The 23,821-nt window shown below is 39.7% G+C and overlaps 1 protein-coding gene across 1 annotated transcript in view; it reads right to left on the bottom strand.

The window, feature by feature from the left end:
* sardh (sarcosine dehydrogenase) overlaps positions 1-23,821 on the bottom strand; it is a 50,496-nt gene that overhangs the window by 6,177 nt on the left and 20,498 nt on the right. The window contains exons 11-19 of the mRNA XM_067573620.1: positions 20,246-20,336; positions 19,835-19,976; positions 13,747-13,830; positions 13,085-13,198; positions 12,458-12,596; positions 10,082-10,195; positions 8,781-8,928; positions 2,658-2,751; positions 226-388 (exon numbers count right to left, since the gene is read on the bottom strand). Of these exons, the coding sequence (XP_067429721.1) occupies positions 226-388; positions 2,658-2,751; positions 8,781-8,928; positions 10,082-10,195; positions 12,458-12,596; positions 13,085-13,198; positions 13,747-13,830; positions 19,835-19,976; positions 20,246-20,336 (1,089 nt within the window). The remainder of the gene's footprint in view (positions 1-225; positions 389-2,657; positions 2,752-8,780; positions 8,929-10,081; positions 10,196-12,457; positions 12,597-13,084; positions 13,199-13,746; positions 13,831-19,834; positions 19,977-20,245; positions 20,337-23,821) is intronic.

Below are 23,821 nucleotides of genomic sequence, written 5' to 3'. Positions count from 1 at the left end.
TAAGGAAGTATTTTTTAAACATATTTGCATCAAACTCGTCCTTTATTTATGTGCATAAACCTGCAATTTACATAATCCAGTAATCCACCTTGATTGGCTTCTATACAAATGTTATATTAATATTACTGTAGAATCGAGTTCAATTGTTTTATTTACTTCTTAAATTTCAGTAAATCTGTAACCTGAGCTGGCTTTAGTTATTTATGACCTCAGATTGAGGGTTACCTTTCTCTATGCTGAGCGAGTCGATGGCCCTATATCCTGAATTGATGATGCCATGCTTTGCACCAGCAGCCATGACAGCATTGTAGACTGGAAGGCAAGAGTCTTTGGGAATGTGCAGCTCCCAGCCGAGCTCTCCAACGAATGACAGACGCATAGCTCGCACCTGGACGAGAGAGGTGCAGAGAGGAGGCTTAAAGAGATGGAGAGAGGCACATAGAGGACCAAGCTGCCATTCCTCTGCTTGTGCAGTCACACACACACAAACACGAACACTTCATCTTCAAGGACTGGATCTACTTGTCATGCATTTTAATACTAACAGCAATTTCCGTGTGAGAGAGAGAGAGAGAGAGAGAGAGAGAGAGAGAGAAGAAGGCAGGAAGAGGGAGAGCAAAAACCCAGAAAGCAGAATGAGAATAGAATAGATACAAAGATATGATAAGGTGCACAAAGAGTGAAACAGGGAAACTGTAATCTCCTTTCAGAAATGAATGTTGTGTCCAAAAAGCTTTAAGTCTTGAAAGAGATTAAAAATCACCACTAGGGTTTAAAGTTGGAAATGGAAGGAAGGAGAGCACGGAGGGAGTGAGGTGACGGAGCAAAGAGGAAAGAGAAACAGTGCAGAGAAAGAGGGGCAGACAGGTGAAATGTACAAGATTGAAGGACAAGAAAATAATGCTATAAAAGAAGACATCAGGAATCAAAGGAAAACCTGTCAACCTGGGTGTTACTCTTTATAATTTTGTCCATTATGACTGCTGGTCCTCTGGTGGCTGAATGGGGCAAAGAGTGCAAGCCTCCTCCAGCTTTCCAGAAAACCTCAATTTAATAGATATTATCTCAAAAAACATCTCTTTCTGACCAAATATAAACACAGAAAGTAGTCCTCAGAAGATCCTTGTAGCTACTGTAGGAATATCACCCACAACTAAAATTTAAAAAGTCTTTATTGTAAGTGTACTGTGTCGCTTTATTTTTGCAATTCGTAATTTTGCAGGCATGAACCATCTTCTTGTGTTTTCTATTTATTTATTTAAAACTATAGGAAGCTTGTGCTCTTTTCCCCCATTTATGTCGTTCTTGTTCTTCCAGAATTTGTCTTTAAAATGGTTAATATGCAAAAAAGTACGAGTGAGTGAAGAGGGAAAAGCGTAAGAGAAAAGGAAACTGAACACAAGTGAGAACATGTGGAAGGGAGTGAAAAATGAGGAGCGAAAACTCTCTCCAACAGTTTCCCCAGTAGGTGCTGTGGCAGCCGGGCCATCTGGCCAGCCAAGGTTCACCCTGGACCCATATGTACACCATGAAACTCTGGGGATGACAGTACATGTAGACCTGCGCATATTCACAACACGCACTCCACCAGATACACAAGTGACAAACTTAAAACACACAGAAACGCATGCATGCTTCATGCACACTGTCACTCACATTTACCGGGCGAGCATCAAACACAGACACGCATAACACGGACACAAGCACATGTGAGAACAGAAATGCATATAAACATGAATTCATGCGACCTAACAGGCATGCCAGCACACTCGCTTCATCTGGCGAGTTAGAAAAATGGAGAGAGACGGAGAGAGAGAGAGAATCTAATGAGCTTTGAGGGGAGCAGAGGGCAGAGAGAGAGCTCTGTTCTCTCAGCAGTGCAGCCATTAAAATGTCACCCAGACAAGGCCAGTTACCAGCTGGAACATAGCACAAGCAACACACACAGACGCACACACGCATATGCACAGGCACTCCTGCCGAGCAGTGAGAAGATGCTGTCTGCAATCACTGGTGCGTTGCATAATTCATGCAAGAGCAACAACAACTGAACAAGTGTGTGTGGACATATGTGTCGCTGCATGTGCCGGTACGACACGCTCGTTTTGATCTGAGGCCAGACTCAGTGTAGAGGTCATCTCCAGAGCTACAGGCAGCACGCCTTGCAGCATTGTTGTTTGAGAATTGGATGAAAAATACAGCTAAGTATAAATATATGATTTTTCCAGTGCTTGTAAACAACACACTATAAACTTTATTTTCAGTTATGAGCTTCTAGACCTCGGGGACAGAAGTCGAAAGAGATAGAAGGCGAAAAGAGGTGGAGAAAAACAAAAAAATGTGGACAGACTTGACATCTAAGTAAGTCACAAGGATGCCTTGAGACATGCCATCTGTCTCACACACACACACACACACACACACACACACACACACACACACACACACACACACACAGTCTAAAGTCTCTTTGAAATAATAAACCAGTTTCACTCCACAGCATGTTATTTGCATATAGAAGTATTTTTTTCAATTAACTGCATTTTTTATTTAACTCACACTGACAGGGTTATTTTGAAGCTGACAAATGTACCACATCCAATTACTGTAGAAATTAGAGAGAGAGTGTGTGTGTGTGTGTATGTGTGTGTTCTCACCTGATGCCCTGCTGCATTAACAACTTTGTGGGTAGAGAAAGGGAAAGCTTCATTGCTCAAGTCTGTGTCCAACACCTCCTGAAGTACCTCTCGACTGCACAGCAAAAGAAAACACAGTCAGTCAGTGCTGTATATTTCACATATGCATCTGTGTGACATACTTAAATCTCTACATTTGTTTGTTTGCCACCAACATAAATAATACTGGAATTATCAGAAAATTTGCCATATTTCTTCGATAAAAATACATTTCATTGTGGTGGTTAATTACTAAACTTTAGAAAAAATGTAACACTCAATCCCCAGAAAACTACAGTAGTACAAGTGATGATCTTTGTAGAGATGTACCGTCTCTCCTTCTCCCACAAACTCGCACACACTAAAAATCAATATTACATAAGGATGAGTCAACAGAAAAAAAAAAGGACTAAGTTTAGCTTACTTTGCTACTTGTACACTTGCATGTTTGTGAGTGGGCAGGTAGAGAATACAATGCATGAGGCCGTTCCTGGAAGATATTTTTTGCAACAGAGTGGCAGGAAGCCAGGGTTGAAGATATTTGAGGAGGGGCTCGGGTTATGTTTGTGTGTGTATGGTTGTGTATCTGTGTAGGTTTTTTTTAAAAAATGCAATCGATGTGGTTGTACTTGGATGTGTGCATTCTTGAATATACTCATGTGTGCAGGCATGCATGTTTGTGCTCCTATGATACACAGACGGATATTTTCTCCAGGCTGTCCTCCAATTTCTATCCTCCCTTAAGCAACGCTTTGTTCACTGAACTCAAGAGCCCAAGAGCAAGGCCAATTAGCTATATATAATCAGTGAATGGCTCTATTTCTGTGTATGTGTGTGTGTGCGTGTGTGCTGTGTGTGTGGGGGTCTTACAACCACCAATTTGTTTGTCTGACTTGCCACTTAACTGTGGCTCTCAGCTGTGGATTAGAGGATGCTTTTCACAAACACACACGGCTCTCTTACAGGATATCACATAATTTCATATATTAAAAATACGCTTCATAATTACAAAGCAGACCGAGCACCATTTTCACCCTTTGGAACGCACTGCCAAGCTTTTTGACAGAACCTGCGAATTCGGTGACTCCCCTCTCTGCAGAATTCGAATGCGACATCTCTGGGAGGGAAAACACAGACCATAACACATTTCCATTTCCACAAACGCTGTAATTTTCTCTCTCCTTGAGCTTTAAAGAGATCAATTTGCATTGTGAGAAAACAAAAGCCAAGCACTGGAGGGTTGATTTGCTGCAATTCTTCATATATGGCGTTGTGCAGAGGGAGGCAATACAGATGCCAATCTTGTTTATATTTTTGACACACACACACACACGGAAACATCCACAAATGCAAAAACAGACAGGCACTCACAAGCTGAGCGCACTTTGGATGCTCAAGAAAACTCAATAAGCCCCATAATACAACATTCTATTGTGTGTGTGTTTCTATAATCAAACACATACACGCTCACAGAGAGATGCAGCATAATGGGCTACTGCTGTCAGTGACGCACCGAGTTTCTGCTTTGACGTAAGCAATAACAGCATGGAATAGAAAACTTTGTAAAAGGGAAGGCGACACTGAGAATAGGCGATTGAGCATCAAGGGAGGAGAGAGGAGAGGAGAGTTAGAACGAGCCAGATAAGATCTGCAGAGACAAGAAGACCGAGAGAAAAGAAACTTGGGAGAACAGAAGATGAGAAAAGCCTCAAGGAGAAGAAATCGACACAGCCCACACAGAGAACAGAGTGGCCTAACCCTGCTGCCGGTAAGGGGGAGGAACAAAGACAGAGGGGTGGCGAGGTGGGGAGGAGAGGAGGTGAGAGGGGAGGAGAAGATAGAAGAGGAGTTCAGAGAATGAGATCTGTAAGAGGTAAAGGTGCCCTGACTTGCTGTTTGAGTGAGGAACAAAAGGAAAACTGTAGGAAGCAAGAAGAACGTGACAAGCTCGGACTAACTCCTGTGTCCGAATGTGCAGGAACGTTTTCACCTGTGCAGTACACGAATTCTAATCCTTAGATGAAGAAATCAATAGATGATGGTTCTGATGGATGCGGGTAAAAAGAGGAATACATTTTCACTCGAATGTTCAGTTATAGCAATTTCCTGAAAAACACAAAAGAAGCTACTTTTCTCTTTCAGTGAAGAAAAAGGTCAGAAACCCGGAGTTGGTATTGAAAAGCAGAGAAAAATAAAGATGTCTGTGAAGAAATTAATTAGGAAAAGAGAGTAAAATCCAGAGAAACATGATATCCTGCAAATATAATTGTCACTTTTGTTAACAGTGTTTTTTTTTAAAAACATAATGAGACCAGAGGTATTGCTAGATGTATTTTCAAATATAATTTAAACAGTTGTTTGATTACACAAGTCTACTTAGAGAAGTAATGGATTTTAAAGAGTGAACACTTCCTCTCCAGATCCTGGAACCACTAGGATCAAACCCTACCCAACCCAAACCAGGTCCAGACATTTAACAACAGTTCCAGTGAGCCGCACAATGAAAGCTGTTGAATATCATCAGTCAGCAAATTTTTTAATTCAGCGAGAAGTTCAGCAAGATCAGGGCATAATAACAGATGCATAATAATAGGACATAATAGACGCAAGAGCAAGATCTTTTCAAGAGCTTCAAACAAATCACACACGAATCCTGCGTTTGACCCGTTTATACAGCAGATTGCCGTCAGTGGTTTTTCCCCACGTACATCTCTGTTCACATAAGAGCTGCTTTTTTAAAATCCCTGCTAAACTGTATAATTTCATGAGACCCGGTATACATTTTTTGACGTGCAGTCCTTAAAAGTTGATATTGTGTTTAAACTGGGGAGTCAGCGTGGGAGATGATGCAGGCGAAGAGATGTGATTCTATAGGATTCCTTTTTATTATATATAGTTGATGCAACAACCTACACTCTAATATCACTGCAGCTGCCAGCACCTCTAGTCCTGCAGTACTGTAAATGCTGTGTGCAAAGCTCTTTTTCTAGTTTTCACTTCACAATATCATATTTCAACTCTGAGATTCAAAAGAGAAGAATTTATTGTTGAAAGGCCTCGAATTTGCCACCAGTATTACTTGAATCCTTTGGTTTCCAACAATCTGTGAATAGCCCAACCCATGTTAAAGGACACACCCTAGATTTTGTTCTCTCCTCAGGTCTCTCTATCTCCAACCCTGTGATAGAAGATTTTCACCAATCTGATCTCAATTTGCCACATGCTTTTCATGTCCGCCCTACACTTCTTTGCTCCTGCATCCTAAATTCTTCCACTGCCACTTGGTTTGCAGAAGCCTATAGAGAGGCTCCCACCACCATCCATCCCATGCAAGCACAGAGGAACTTGTCTCACTTTTTAATAGTACTGTGTCGGCCACCCTTGACTCTGTTGCACCGGTCAGAACTAAAATATGGAAGCCTTTGGCCTCATCGTGGCTTAATAACAGTAATATCAGAGAAATAAGGAGAGCATGCAGAAGGGCAGAGCGGAGGTGGAAGCGGAATAAATTGCAGATCTCATTTCAAATTCTGAGGGATCTCTTGGATAAATACCAGCTGGCTGTCAAAAACGCTAGGGCTCAATACTTTTCTAATCTTACTGACAAAAACTGTCATAATCCCAGGGTACTTTTTAGTGTGTTGAAGTCTATCACCTCCCCCACTCCCACCTCCTATTTAGAAGCGTCTGTCTCTAAATGTGAGGACTTCCTAAACTGCTTTACAGACAAAGTACTTGACATCAAAGGTGGTATTATTCCCTATGGAAATAGCATATCCATCTGCTCTGAGAACACTGCAGTTCTAAATTCCCTTAAGTCCATCACTTTACCACAAATTTGTCATATTATTTCTTCTATGAAGACCTCCACCTGTTCTCTCGACATTATTACAACTAAACTCTTCAAAGAAGTTATTGGCACCATTGGCCCCAGCATTCTTTCATTTATCAATAGCTCCCTGGAAACCAGCCATGTTCCCCAATCTTTCAAACATGCAGCAGTCCAGCCACTTATAAAAAAACAGAATCTAGACCCTTCAGTCTTCAATAATTACAGACCAATCTCCAAACTCCCTTTTCTTTCTAAAAGCCTTGAAAAAGTAGTTTTTAATCAACTGTTGTCCCATCTGGCTCAAAACTGCATTTTTGAAAAATTCCAATCTGGCTTCAGAGCTCTTCACAGTATTGAATCTGCATTACTGAGAATCTACCATTGACCTCCTTCTAGCTGCTGACTCAGGTAACTGTTCTGTCCTTTTGCTCTTAGATCTAACTGCAGCCTTTGACACAGTAGATCATTCACTTCTTATTCACAGGTTAAACCAACGGGTGGGGGTCCCTGGTTCTGCATTAAACTGGTTCTCTTCATATTTGTTCAACAGATCCTTCAGTGTCTCTATTAGCAACTATCCATCTTCCACTGCCCCCATGTCCTGTGGTGTCCCAAAAGGCTCCATTCTTAGTCCAATCCTGTTCTCCATCTATTTGCTTCCGTTTGGTCACGTTATTAAAAAAAACCCATTTATTTTCAGTGTTATGCGGATGACACACAGATCTACCTCCCCCTAGAGCCTAATAACTGCAAAAAACTAAATGACCTCAGCTTAATGAGAATAAAAATGTTATTTTATTTGGACCACAGCATTTAACCAACATTACATCTCCTCATCTTGGCCCAATGGCTCCTTCTTTTAAATCACATGCAAAAAATCTTGGAGTCATTTTCAATTCAGGATTGAAGTTTGACAAACAAATCAATCAGGTTGTAAAATTAAGTTTCACGCAGCACCGTTTCATCTCCAAACTCAGATCAATTCTCTGTATTTCTGACCTGGAGAAAGCCATCCATGCCTTCACATTTTCCCGCCTTGATTATTGCAACTCATTATATTTTGGTATCACTCAGCCTTGCTTATCATGTCTCTCTCACGTCTAGTTCAAGATGCAGCAGCAAGAGTTTTGACAAGGTCAAAAAAGAGGGAACATATCACACCATATCACTGCCTTTTAGCTACAGAATTGATTTTAAAATCCTGGCGTTTGTTTACAAGGTGTTAAATGGTTTTGCCCCCTCTTACATTACAGAACTCCTGTCCCCATATCACTGTCAGAGAACTGAGACTGTCTGACCAAAGACTTCTGTCTGTCCCAAGATCCAGGACAAAGTGTTATGGGGACAGAGCTTTCTCTATTGGGGACAGAGCTTTCTCTATTGCTGCCCCAAAACTATGGAATTCTCTTCCTCCCACCATCTGATTCTATATATATATATATGTATATATATATATATATATATATATATATATATATATATATATATATATATATATATATATATATATATATATATATATATATATATATATAGTTGATTTGATCTAAATGAGGTTACAGTTATACTATAATAATTATATATTAATCCAATAATAATGCTACCTTACTACAAAAATGTTATTTGAAAAAGCCAAAGTTGATAGATGGGTCCAGAGATCAGTTTTTTAAAATTCTGGTCTGTTTGAACCACTAGGTTTGAAAAATTGCATTGATTCCACCAGACGTTCATTCAGAAACAAGTCACGCTGGAGTCATTCAGGCTGGGATCCAGTCTCCATGAGGCTTCATATGTTTTTAAATGAACACATTGAACAGGTCCTTCTAGATTTCAGGTCATGCTAGGTACACCTTTTTAAATCCATGGACCTCAAGGTGTTAATTGTTGTTGAGATAGAGATCTGTATGATTATCTCTCTTTGCAGGGTTTATAGCATCATGAAACAAACAATGGCTGCATTCAATTGCAGGATTAACTGCACTCACCACTTATGTCTATGGCAAACTCTCAAGAATAGCCACTTAACCTGCTCTCCTCTTATTGATCAAACTGCTAATTTTTCCCCATCTCTTGTGTCCAGGATGTGAATCATAACCTGTGTGTCCTTAGACATCAGTCAATCAGTTACCTCCTTTTTTCTCCTCTCCTCTTCTCTGCTCTTTGCCCTCACTCCCATATTTTGTCCTTTCTCACCTGTATATAAATCATGACAATGTCCCAAATAATTCACAACCCTCTTCTCTCTCTCCCTCCTTCTTTCTTTAATTCCTCACCTCTTGGGTCCCTGGATGCTGATCATCCCCATATCCTCAGAGTGGTCTGTCAGCTGGCAGCGGAAGCCTTGGTCCTGAAGAGTTGTTCTAATGTGGTTCCAGTTGTGCTCTGCTACACCACCTCCAATGGCCAGGTAGTACGCATCACCTGGGGTGAAGGAGGAGAGAGGAGAGAAAAAACAGATAGTGATGAGGGGAGTAAAACGGAGTGAGGATAGAGAGAAATATGTAGAATAAGAAACTGTTCAATACGGACACAGTGCATACATTTGTACTGATAAAACGGCAGGGGTTATGTTTAAATTTAAAATGATGTGCAAGTTTTAAGAGTATTTTTGAAATTTTGTTTGTAAAAGCAAGTAGTCGAATAAAGGCCTGGTTCTCTTTGCAGTAGAGGTAAATAAAAGCCCAGTAACATAATAGCATTTCATTGCTGTTTCCAACCCAAGACGGCATTTTCAATAAAGGACTTTGTCTCCTGATCCATCTGTACCCTTTTGTGTTATTAATCAGTCGCTATTATGATACAGATGGGAATGACATTCAACAAACTGAGGACATTGGAGTTCAGTACACCCTTGACACCCCCGTTCTTTTATTCTTTATTTTTAGGTCTTTCTGGTAGGACGGAGGCATGTACAGCTACTTAATATAATGCTTTGTCATTTTTCAATATGCCAACTTTTCCCACATCAGCCAAATATAAAAACGTTCTTGCAATTTCTTCAGTTTTTTTCTTCTGCAGACTCATTTGAAAAAAAAAATGTGGTGGCGGGGACATATATAGAAAAGTATGCAAAACAACTGAGTGAGAAACACAACAATAGATGCATACAGCAGAACAACAACTGTGATTGAAGGATAGATTTCTAAAGATAGAATGACAAGGATATATTGAATTACAGAACAGAACATTACAACGAATGACAGTGATGGATAAAATGATAGAACCAGACAACAGAATAATAATAACAACAGGTATAAGAATAGAAAGCTAAATATTACAGACATACAGTATTGATAGATAGACTGGGAGACAGAGCAATAAATAGAGCAGAGGAAGACAACAATACATCTTAAATAAGAAAGATACAACGGAGTGACAGACATATCCAGCAACAGATAAAATATAACAGTTAAAATGACAAAACACCATAGCGATGGAAAGATAAATAGAAGAACAGAATTATAGATGAGATAAAACAAGAGAGAGAGAGCAATGGATAAAACAATACAGGAGACAGATATGACAGAATGATAAAAATGACACACACACACAAACACACTTCACACTTTCTCACCATTAGATTCTGGTGCCAGTGGAAGGTTGGCAGCGCCAGACTCCAGCCTGCTCACTGTCAGGTCAGCCTCCGCCCCTCCTCTCTTATTCAGCATGCAGGTATACACAGTGGACCCTGAAACACACACATACGCAATTAATTCTCCTGGCATATTTTGCAGGCCAATTTAAAGTGTGCAGCCTTGTGGAACCAAGCCGACAGAAATCTCAGTACAAAAAAAAAAATGAACCCAAATCTGAGGTCAGTCTGGTTTGTTTCTTTGTGAATAATCCAGTTTGTAAGATTATGTATGACTGTGTTAAACTCAAGTGTATTTACACATACTGTAAATTCATAACTGTTATTTTTGTGGGCAATCATTATCAATCTCTGTCTCGAGGGAATACACTCACACTGAAGACATATGAACCTCTTCTTATTGTGAAGTAGTTACCAAGGAAACGACTGAAATATGAACCCCATTAAAACTGTAATGATTGCTGAGAACATCACAAAGAGAGATATTCACAACAAGAACATCATCAAAATAATCTTGTGATGAATGATGTCTGTGTCTAATTACAAGAGACATAAAATGATAACGTGTCTGTCATCTATCGGCCAAAGGAGCCGAACGTTGCAGTGACATGCTAACATGTGACTGTCCATCAGTCATCTCTCATCTGAACGAATGATTGATGTTACAGTTTCACTGGCATTACAGAAAACAGTGTTTGAATGTGTAAGTGAAGCCTAAGTCGGCCTGCTGAGACTGCCAAGTGTGACCTCTTGAATTATATTGAGAACTGGGAGCAAGAGTAATAGACAAGACAAAGAGAGAGCAAGATTGGATGATGTGTCATCTACCGGGTCAAAATGGCCGAGTTTTTGAGAGGCTATCTTCGTAGATGGGGTGAGACCTGGTTGTCATAATTGGGGAGGATATTAGAGTGTAAGTAGTGGTACAAAAGATCAGTAAACAAGCTACAGAAAATAAAATATTGCATTTGCAGGTAGTGTGGTGTGTTTTTAACACTAGCTGTGCCAGCTCAAAGGATAAGGCTGCGATTTTCTATATTCTTCTTGTTGTCAAGAAATCTCATGTGCAGAGCAAAACCAACAATGAACTCATCCTACATCGTCTTCCTCTGTGTCATAGACCTCTGTTGTTGTCCAAAAACTATTAAAAACATGTCAATGTTGCGTCATGTAGCACAACAGGCTAGCAAAGCTCTGTAAACAAAACTGTATTCCTGTGCATGCACCCTTACACAGAACAAGTCTCTGGAGACTGAAAACATAATCGCTGTTATTAGTCTTTGGAGACTTTTCTGTACAAACTACCGTGCCCAAAACTCTTTGCAGCAAATGAACATGTCACCCAGTGCAACTGTGTGGCTCATGACATGTTTTTAATAGTTTTGGACAACGACGGAAGTCTACGGCACAGAGGAATACAGTATATTAGGTTTATATACTTCTAAGAAGGATGGATGAGTTCATTGCTGGTTCGGCTCTACACATGAGATTTGTTGACAATAAGAAAAATATAGAAAATCACCAGCCATATCCTTTAAGTCTGGGCACTCACAAGAGATACATGAAAAAATGGTCAAAATCGATGAAGCAGAGACCAAGATATCCCTCTTTTAAGTCCCTAGTATGAACCAGGCTTTAAAATAGTTGGATCCTACATTTCCCATAATGTAACCAATAGCATCTTTCAAACTCCAAAGCTCCAGTTTGTAACACAGAAGACATTATACAACTGTTTTTGCAAGCTGAGAGTTTCTCCTTAATGTGGAGTTTTCCTTTAAATGTCCCACTGTGTAAAGTTTTCAAGGGATTATCTTTCAAATGATTCTGACAGCATGAGTTTTTATTGGTCCAAAATGAGACAATTGGGGTGGGTACCACTGGGATTCGCCAAAGTCAGAAATGTTCAAATCCTACACAAAGGGGCCTGAATCTGGAAAATACTGGTCCTGGCATTTTTGTCAGAACTTGACAGACTTTTTCAGAACTCTTGGTTGCACTTCTCCCGTTTCTTTACAAAGTGCACATCACAACACAAAGGCAATGTATCCTGTTCAGCATCAAAAAAAGACAGTAATAAGTAGGAATGTGATGAAAATGGAGAAAGGAATATCCAGGGCATTTTGGAGCTCTGCCCAGTTTTACATCTGTACACACCTGTCACTGCAGAAAGAAGGTGTATCTGTCAGTTCGCTGATTTAGAAAAGTTATGAAGGATGGAGGAAGAGTGGACTGTTTTGCTTGTGTGTTGGCATCTTGTTTAGTGCCTCTATCCATGTATCTGCCGTGTTCACTCTGTCAATGTTTTCTCCCATCTGTCTGTATCTGTGCATTTGTGCGTGCGTGTGCAGTCAGACTGACCTGGCTTCTTGTTGACATCAGCAGTGAACAGCCAATCAGCTGCCTTCTTGGCATCTGGTCCAGTGAGATAGAACTTTCCAAAGTAGGACATGTCAAACACAGCCACACCGTGTCTACATGAGAGGCACTCACTCTTAATCTGCATTTAAAAAAGCACAACAAACACATTTAATGAGCACAGACCCTGACATTAAATAAAAATCGGTCCTCTGGTAGCACCCAACAGTCAAAAATGACATTTCTAAGATGACTGCATATCTATGGAGCCAGATCCTTGGAGGCAGCATTCATCACAGTCGTGAAATGATCGGAAAACTAATAGAGAGGTTTTGACATCAAGGTTGGTCACTCCCTGAGCTGCTGAGGTAGTTTGCTCTTCCTAAAACACATTTTTGCACCATAAAACTGACTGACTGTATTATCATCAATGTCTGTTGTTATTTCCCATGAGCACACATATTTCATTTCCTAATGGAAGCCTCCAAAAAGTGTTCATACTCATCTGGCCGCCCTGAGTCTTTTTGGCCTGTAGTTTTCTGATGAAAGTTGCATATAATTTAATAACACTTTTCTATTAAATAATGCTCATTTTCACACATACACACACTTTTACACTTTGGATCTTACCACTTCATGATGTGGAGGGAAGTCAAAAGTGTATTCTTTGCCCAGCAGGTCGTTGTATTTGTAGTTGACATTCTTCTTAATGTCATAGGCCCCATAGTAATCATAGTCTTTAACCTTTGCAGTAACACAGACAAACAAGTTGTTAGAGGCTAATTAATCACCACTGTCTCCCAAGCACAGAGAAGGACAAAGCACTGGGCCAGATACTGTGTCAGCGTCGTCCATTATTGGCAGTAAGTTGCTTATCCAGCAAGCCTGATGGACAAATCCCATCTTAATTGTTTGTCTTCCAAATGCCTTTTGTCAATATGTGGGTATAAATAAATCATTGCCATGCACGTGCTTGTGTGCAGTGTAAAGCTGGTGTTATACTTTCTGCATCTGCAAGTATGCAAGGATCCACTAGGGTCCATGTGATGTAAATTTCATCATTAAAGGTGTACTGTGCAGACATCTGCATACCTCCAATTTGTTGTGACTGCATGGCCACTACACTACAATCAATAGATGCTGATCTACTGCACGTGTGGAACGCATCCTCCAAGCGGACTTCAGAAAGTATTATAAACAGAACTACTACGTGTTGTTTACACAACGCGTAGTAGTGTCCGTGTGCATGTTCAGTTGGGAGTATATTCAGGGCTTTAGTGTGTGTGTCTCACAGGAGCGGGCCCGCCTGTGTTGAACCAGCCAGGTCTCTCCCAGCCATGTCTCTCCTGGAACACACAGCCCTGCTCCGTCAGCACCTGAAACAAACAATCACACACACAAACAAACAAACAAACAAACATGGACAAACATAGAAAGATGAAATCAGCACAAGGGAAAACAGCTGAGAATGGTGACCAGTGTTTACTTTGGAATGACTGCATGAAAAAACATCTGTTGGAAGTAAGAAATAGGGATGTTTTTTTTCTTATTTTAATTAACAACATATATTAACAAAATTATATAGTCATAAATGTATTCTTATATTCAGCAAAATAACTTCCTATGAAGAGAAATGAACACATTCATTGATTAAATATCTTGCGTAAGGGCATTTTGACTGCTGTTTTTGAGTATTTAAAGTAGCACTATTAATGTTTGTGGCTACTTGGGGGCTGGAGAACAAGCTATAACTACAACATTGACATTTTGTCACCTTATTACCTTATTATCACCTAGTTGTTATGTAGATTTTGCTAGCAAACAGTTGCATATTTATATATCTGGCAAGCACTGAATATAAATCCAATATTCACTCTCTTTTTAGCTCTGTTTTGGTCTCCACCAACTCCTCTGGATAAAAATATCTGGCTCTTTAGCAGATAATTGCTCCACGATGTTCACCAGCTAGTCGTTAATTTTGTCTGTGTGCCATTTGGTGCTGGGCAGGTAGTCTACAGTACAGTAGCAGCTGTCTACAGTAAAGTTGAACCAAAACAATGAGCTGAAAGACGCTAAAACACTCCGTAGAGCTGAGAGGAACAATAATAATTCTCTGTGGTCTTGGACTACAAGCAAACCACTTTCACATTACACACAATCAAATTCCATTGTTAATATAATAGGAATGATTAGTGTAGCTTTAAACCAAGACAGTATGTCACAAAGAGCAATAAATGAACTTGCCTAAATATTAAAAATCAATCTAACCTTGGAGTAATTCATGAGAAGTGATGGTAAAATCCTGTTTTAGCATGATTTCATGAGGTGTTTCATGAGGTGTTGAAATAAGATGTTTCACTGCTCGCCATCCTACTTGTTACTGTAAAATTGACAGTCGCCCACAGTTGGTAGGTATGTTGTGCTATGCTCTCCTCCTAGCAGGCAGCTAGGAGGAGAGCTAGCTCTTGCCAAACTTCCCACACCAAGCTATATTTACCATCTGTGCTACCGAGGTGGAGAAAACGTGTGAGCAGCAGTGTCAGAGATGGCCTGTTTGTGCTCTGAAATAATCTCGTATTGCTTCCTAAAAGTAGACAGTCTCATTATTGTGCAGGGACTGCTTCTCTGGCTGACCAACCCCCTTAAGTACCTCTCAACTATAATACATGTTGTCATGATTAGGAGCAAGAGCCAGTATGCGAATAAAAGCTCATTTAAAACACAATAATTAGACTTTTTGTTAGATGTTTTTTTTCTTCTCCACTCTGCTACCCCTACACTACGTCTACACTGCTCTCCAATAGTAGGGAGGCTAGTTGCTAGGTGATGGCCCTTGACGAGTGATTAGCAGGGTTGGACCGACCCAGTCTCACAGGGACTGTGCTCTCCTTCTAGCTACATCTGTCTACCTGAGAGCAGTTATTTGTGTCTCTTCAGTGCTCCATACTGTCTGGCTTATCTGGTGCCATAATTGTACTGGAACTCAACATTATGATGTTATCATGCACATTAAGGTCTTTTGTGCTGGCTGGAGAAAGTTGTGATGAAAGCAAGAATTGTTGAAGAAGTGTTTTAGATTTAATAATAATAATAATAATAATAATAATAATAATGATAATAATAATAGTAATGGATTACATTCTTAAAGTGCTTCATCTTGATACCTAAAGCATTTCACAGTGAAGGGGGGAAACTCACCTCAACCACCACCAATGTTAGCACCCACCTGGGTGATGCATGGCAGCAAGGGGGAGGTAATCATTGACCACGTTTACATGCACAAAATATTCTGTTTTTTGTGCATGTAAACGTGGTCAATGATTACCTCTTATTACCTTATTCTGAAAAAGACAATATTCCTACTGAGCGATTTACATGGCTAATAAAAATGAATATTCCACTAATATTTTCATTTACATGCAGCCGTGCATACTATATACGTAAAACGCCCCCATGATGTACGTAGTTGGTTTGTTTACAACACACAGAGCTGAATGTAAACAGGCGAAATGATGTGTTGCAACCTGCAGTAAAAACTCCAATTGAGACACATATTCCGAATACCCTGTATACATGTCCAAAGAATGCTCCTAAAATCCGAAAAATATCAGCATGTCCCACATGTCTTAATTGAAAAATGCTACATTCGGAATAATGCCAAATTCGGAATAGCCAAAAGGAATATGCTGTTGACATGACCCGTATCAAATTTGGAATATTGTCATATTTGGAATAATATTGGAATATTAGTGTTCATGAAAACATAGTGACTAAGCCAGTTACACTAGGGGATGATTAGGTGGCCAGATGGACTCATCCAAAGGACGGCATCTCCTACAGCACAGCGTCCCTGTCACTGCACTGGGATGTTTGGGATTTTATTAGGACCAGAGGGAAGACTGCCCCCTACTGGCCCACCAACACCACTTCCAGCAGCAACTTGGATTTTCCCAGGAGGTCTTCCATCCAAGTAATAACCACACTCATGCCTGCTTAGCTTCAGTCATTCAGCATAAACAGGGTACATGCTGGTATGACTGCTGACGACATGACTGCCTAATGGCCTCAAAATAACACTGCATGCTGTAACATTTAACTATGGTGCCTTGTACAGAGTGTCCATCAGCGTAATGACAATGACTCACTTTAAACAAGCCAAACAATAATTAAATGTTTAAGGCTGAAGTTACAAATGACAACTGGCTTATCAACATTTCTGAGAGGAAAGTTGGCATTGGCCATGGCACATAGTGATGTGTTGTGTCATTTGTCACCAGAAACACCAAACAAACCAAAAAAACTTCATTGAGATCATAATGATACTCCTAAGTGAGGAAAAAATGTGGAGTAAATACAAATGAGCTGCTGATTATGCACATTAAGTGTCTCAAAGTACTGAAAAAAGAGTACATTGTTTCTTTCATTTCAGATTGTATTGTTGATTTTCCTCTTTTATGACTGTCACTTGTTTTTTAGTAATAAAAATAAAGTACAAAAACCATTGACAAAAAAACTAATTCATTCAAGTCTTTAAGAGGCCCTTCAGGAAACTGGTTAATTATGCATGAAAGGTGTCAAGGAAACTAAATAAAATAAGCTCTAGGAAAGCAGTAGACATGAGTAACAAAACACATTGACGACATTGCTAATGCAATTTGTGTGACAGTAATCCATTTTGAAAGAATGCCTACATGCATGAACGGTGGTAGAAATTGCAGCAGTTAAAAGGTAAATGAAGTCTGGAACAGGAAAGCAAGGCTAAGTGGGTCATTAATGCATAAAATATGGCGGTGGGGCCCATTAAGAGTTTGTGTCGGGCTAAGGAGAGGCTGAAAGGCATCCGAGACTAGGCTACCGAAGCTAAGTGTATCATTTATTGTCACGTTGGCAGGGATTGCATTGATAAATGTAGCTGCTGGAGATAAGTTGCACTGCTAACTGCTGTCTGCCTAAACCTGAATCAGCTATTTGGCTCTAGATTTGACTGGAGAAGACAGGAGGAAGGGGGGTTTTCAAGAGGGAAGACAGTGGCAACCACAGGTAGAAAAAGAAGAAACGGACAGACATTATGTATGAACCGCAGGATGAAAAGAAGAGGAGATTGTGTTGGAGAGGATGTCAAAAAGAGAGAATACAGGATGAGAGAAAGACGAGTGAAGGTTGTGGGTAGAAACAAAACAGAATAAGGACTGGAATAATTGGTTGAAGGAGAGAAAAATCAAACAGGTAAAAGAGAAAAGGAGTGAGTTACACAGGTCTGAATCTCCAGTCATAAAAAATATGGAAAGTGATCAAAGATAACCGGTTAGGTGATATGCAAGAAGAGAAGCTCCTATGACTTAAAGACGTGAACTGCTTCCATCCATGTTAACAAACCTCTGCAATACAGAATGTTTTCCCTTCAGCTAAAAAGCCAAAAAGGTATCCGTCCATCTAAATCCTGAAAGATACAAAACGCTGCCCACGCTTTTTCACTGAAAGTAAAAGCCCTGCTTACCTAACTAAAAGAGCCTGAGTAAAGCCAAAGTTGTGCGTAATGTTTATCAGAGGTAGGTGAAATATACAGTATATGAATATGGTCTCATGACATCTCAGAGAAAAAAGGTTTTATTATATTAGATCAAACTTTACTTGTTAAATATGATGCAGACAGACTATATACTGGGTTTATATGTATATTTAGGACAGGAATAAATAACAGGAACACCCTTCAATGTGACACAATAACTGTACAAAGGATTTTTGTTTTGTGTTGTTACTTTGTCCATCCATGTGTGCATGGAGAAAATATCTTGCTTTTCCTGATGCAAAGAAATTGATTTACACATTGCTGTTTTCTCATCTAGACTACTGTAATGCTCTTTTAACCGGATTACCCAAAAAAAAAAAAAAAAAAAAAGCTTATATAAAATGCAGCTGTCAGAGTCTGAACTCCCCCTCCACTCAAAAATGTTTTTTTTCTTTTTGTTCCTACAGTTGAATGTTTCAGCTGCACTGTGCAGGATGATGTATGTTGACACTAGAAGACACACATTTATCTGCTGAAAGTGGAAAGTTTTTTCTGTGCTCATTGAAAATCTGATTTTTAAGGGGTGGGCCTATGAGTCGGATTTGTGACATCACAACTAGTTTTGAAGCCAATCTTGGTCCAATATTTAATTTAAGCAAGTGTGATGTGGAAACCTGAAGCCTCCTGTGCCTAAACACTGAGAATGGACCATTCAGTGAAGTAGGAGACATCTTGTGTCCAGTAGTTAAACTTCTGAGATTAAATATATTTACATATTAATAGATTCTCAAATTTTAATGTGTGAGAATCAGTAGATGCTATTTTAAGGATTTTAACATGGTAATTATACTTTTTTTGTGAAAAAAAGAACATAGCAGACACATGTTATTGCTCCAAGCAGAGTATTTTTGTATGTCTTAATACCTGTCTGGAGGAGATCTTTAACAAAAACAAGTAAAAGAAGGCACATTACACCAATATTAGCATTTTTACATTGGTTTCTTGTATCTTATAGAATTGATATAAAATTCTATTACTGATTTAAAAGGTTATGAATGGTTTAGCATCTGCATATTCAATCGACTGTCTCTCCCTCTATACTCCTAACTGCTGCCTTGGGTCATCAAACTTTACAGCACTTAATGTTCAGACAGTTAAGACAAAGACATACAAAGAGGCAGCGTTTTCTTATTATGGGCCACAACTGTGGAACAACCTGCCCATAAATATCCACCATGTAACATCTGTAAATTCCTTTAAAAACATTGTAGAACTAACATTTTTAATCTTGTTTTTAAGTAGTCTTTATCAATGGTGCTTATTGAATGCTACTGAAAGTTCAGTTATTCCTTTTAATCCTATTTGAAATTCGAAATTCCTTTTATACTGTCTGTTGTATTTAAATGCTTTGTTTGCCACCATCTAATTTATTTGTTTACATGTTTTAAATGTCTTTTATTTTTTACCAATTTGATGTAAAGCTCTTTGAGCTGCATTGTATATATGAGGTTCTGTACAAATATAATACAACATAATAAAGTTATTATTATTTGTGCTTTTACAAATTTTCCAGTTTAGCAATATTCCCTTAAAAATATAAAATGTTGTACAATATTATAAAATGTTTCAAATTTCATTCTTGTTTTATTGAATTTTAAGTAAATATTACATGTACAGAAGCAAAAAAAAAAACAACCAAGATCTCTTTGCCAATTAAACCTGTGGTGCCCTCGCATAAATGACTCAAACCATAGCTGAAAGCGGTCTGAGTAACTCACAGAGGAAACGCAGCTTGTTAGGGATGTTTCCTTGAACTGCTCAAGAAAAATCCCGTTTAACTGTCTACACTGGAGATCAAACAACTCATCTACCTGATGGAAAGGGTCCTTCCTCATGTTTCGGCTGGCCAGTGGCTCATCAAAGGGGAATACCACAGAGTAGTTTTTAGCGTACGACTCGTGGCTCCTCTCTCTGATCCAGCGTTGGTTGTCTGTCAGTGAGTTATGGAAGCGCCTGAGACGGGAGGGAGAGGAATTCAAAAGATTATCACTCATTAAAAGTCACAATCACTCAGACTCCATTAAAACTTCTTCGTCCTCTGGGTTCCTTTTGCTCTTTGATAAAATGTCAATCAGAAGCTCAAAACCATTTTCTGCTTTGTAGAGTGGATTCAACTTCCTGTGATATAACTGTGACTGATCATACATCTTTGTACATTTATATGTATATATATATATTTATGTGCATGTATATATGTACAGGATTTGTATGCACAGATGTACCTGATGTCATATCCGTACATATCCTTTTCAGGGCGGCCATGTATGATCCAGTGAGCCAGCTCTCTACCGCAACCACCTCCCAGCATCATACCTGGCAAAAACACACATACAACACAAACAGAAAGAGCAAAGATGACACAGTTCCTTACAGAAAACACATGAATTACTGTTGAAACAATTAGTCACTTAATCAAATAAATAGCTGACACAAAATGAATTAACAACTATTTTAATAATTGATTAATCCCTTAAGGCATTTATTAATCACAAATGCCAAACATTTGCTAGCTTCTTAAAGAGGAGGATTGCTTATTAAATCTCTTTATGTATCATTTGAATATCTTTGTATTTTGGGCTAGGACTGCAACCAACAGTTATTTTCATTATCAATAAGTTATTAATCATATCAATATAAGATTAATCATTAAAATCGATAAAATGGCAGAAAATATAGAAAAATGTTCCCAGAGGCCAAAATTACAGCATTATTTTGAAGTAAAGGTAATCTCTGACACTTTTTTCCACTATTTTCTGACATTAGATAGACTAAACAATCGATTATAAATATTAATAATAACAGCTAAATTAAATGATAAAGAAAATCGAGGTTGGTTGCAGAATACACAATTTTTATCCAATTTTCGCTGAATAATGGGTCCACTGCACAAACAATAGGTGGGAAATAAGAGAGAAAAATCTGAACAAAAAACAGGACCCCTCTCCCCTTCTCTCTGTGACTGTGGGTAATAGGACTAATTAATTTGGAGAAGAGCAGTTCAACAGAGCACTTTGGTCCTCTGCTACAGCCACTATATGTCATATGACCTACAGAGGATTGTTTTGACCTTTGTTCCATCATTTGACCCTTGCTCACAGCTGCCCCTGAGCAATCTGACCTCATTAGCTGTACCCAACGGCTGCAGCATTCTGCTTCTTTCATCCCAACAAACACACGAACACTAGCAATTCAATATTTTATCCATCCGGCCCCAAAACTGCTGGGTTAATGAGCTGCTCCCTTTTAGCAACCCCCTTCTTGTGTTTTGTTGCTGGTAATTTGCATACACCGTGTGTGTGTGTTGCGTGCGTGTATACACACACTCAACATCAATATGCAGCAGCACGACCAGGGTGTCCTTGCATCCCTCCTTCATCCCTCTATCTCCATCTCTCATCGCTTCACTCATCTGCAGGCTCTGTCACTCTGGGCCAAGCCTGGGTGGACGTTTGAATGGATGGATGGATGGATGGATGAGAGCAGGGGTAGGGAGATAGAGGGAGGGCAGCGGGAGGGGGATGATAGAGTTCTCCCAAGATGCTGTGGAGACAACCAGCAAGGCGAGGTGGCATTGATAAATGTCACCCGAGATAACTGCGCTGATGTGTGAGCTCGTATCTGCGTGTGAACCCTCATGCTCATGCTTCCACTCATCTTGTCATCCCACCTCTCTGCGTTTGTGCTTCACCTCTCCTTCCCCACTATCGGTGTCTTGTTCTATTATTGTTCGTTTAGACTGTGAAAACATTTGTTCCTTTCTATATCATTATCTATACTCTTCTGCATTGCTTTGTGATTCTCTTCAGATATTTAATCTCTCTCTTCTGACATTTCTAGTGATGCTATTAGTGATTCAAAAGATGCTTTTAAAGAGAGAGAAAATATACATATGTATGTACACCCCCTGTATTTATCCTTCCCACCATCTAGCTGCCATAATAGCCAGTAAGTGGGTTGATTTGCAAGTCAAAAGACATCAAGGTTATAACAATGATAGATTTAGTTGAAAAAGTTTTTTAGAAGTCTAGGTTACATTTAAAGGAGAAGTTCAACATTTTGCAAAATGTGCTTACCATTCTAATGTCTGTACATGAAGTATAGAACTGTATATAGGGCCCTGAATATGGCTACCAACACCTGCAAGCTGAAGTTGTTTATTTTATCTATACATAGTAGAAATGTAGAAACAACTATTTGTGGTTTTCAACCAGCAGTGTGGAACTTTTACATATAAATGAACGTCTGTTACATTCAAGCCCTTGCTAAACAAGTTCACACAATGCTGATTAAGCCTAACACATAGCACTCCAGCTCTAAGGTGGACACCAACTACAGCCGAGAGGAAGAGGGCCCAAAAATGCAAACTCTGTTGCATGTTTTTAATCATCAGCGTGGAGGACTTTACGGAAAATTTCATCTGCACCAAATGCAATAAAATAAAAGAACTGTAGGAGAAGCTGATTGATTTGCACATAAAACTGCGTCAAATGACAGAGCTAGGGACATCGAAACTTCAGGACACTTTTAAATCCACGGTTTTAACTGGATCAGCTGGCATGGGAGCACAAAATCCGGCACTCCTCGCATCAACTTTTCAGGTCAAGAGCCATGTGTGGAAACACTGGCCAAGGAACATTTTCCACCACTGACCACTCATTGGGCTCCTGCTCCATACCATGCCCAAGGGAACATCAGTGGAAACAGGTGGGTGACAGCGGCAGACGGGAAAGACAGAGGGAAATCCCCCTACCATCTCGTCCTCAGGCTAGAAAACCATTTTACCGTGCTGAGCCCAGACTCGTCCACTGACAACCATCTCTCCGCTGCACCCTGCCCTCCACCATCACTTGCTTCCACCATGGTGATTGGTGATTCCATCATTAGGGGGCTCTCGCTCCCCTCACACAGAACCAATGCAGCGGTCCACTGTTTCCCCAGAACCCGTGTGTTGGACCTCAACACACAGCTTCCGGCCGTGCTTGGAAAACATGCTAATGTGAGTACTGTGGTGGTACGCATTGGCAGCAACAACACTTCTCACCATGAGTCCGAAACTTAACTTTAAAGGAACATTTTAAAACTTTTCTCACTACCCTTAAAGCAACTGAAAAAAACATTGCAATTTCAGGACCTCTACCGACTTACAAAAGGGGCATAGAAGAATTCAGTCACCTGTTCTGCCTAAATTCATGGCTAAAAACCGCATTTGACAAATTTAAGGTCACTTTTATAGACAACTTTGATCTATTCTAAGGCCGCCCTGCGTTCTTTAAATGCACACAGGGGCTCTCAGGTGTTGCCCACAACATAGTGCAATGTATATCACCATGACTACCTACCCCATCCAGCCCTGTTTACTCTATGAAACCCAACTCAACTCGACAGAAAACTACCAACAGAACGGGGCCAAACATAGATAACTTGGTTATAGTTCCCATAAACAGAAACTCGTTTTCAACTTCAAAACGGACAGAAATCAAAATGTCTCTTTTTAATACAAGGGCATTAACAAACAAATCTTTTTGTATCAATGACCTCATCAATTATCACTATCTGGACTGTCTTTTGCTTACTGAAACCTGGCTGAGCACAGATGCACTTACCACACTGACTGAAGCCTGTCCATCCATTTACACTTTTTCCTATTCATCTAGAGTGGGAAAGAAGAGTGGAGAGACAGCTGCAATCTACATAGAGACACTGAAGGGTAGGGATGTAGACCTAGGCACATTTCATGCATTTTAATATAATGCTACTTTTTAAAATTCTCAGCCTTGCTTCCTTGCAGTGACACTATG

The sequence above is a fragment of the Thunnus thynnus genome, chromosome 19, assembly GCF_963924715.1.
Source record: "Thunnus thynnus chromosome 19, fThuThy2.1, whole genome shotgun sequence".
Classification (NCBI taxonomy): Eukaryota; Metazoa; Chordata; class Actinopteri; order Scombriformes; family Scombridae; genus Thunnus; species Thunnus thynnus.
Note: the sequence above shows the minus strand (reverse complement) of the source record. Positions and strands in the feature narration are given on the sequence as shown.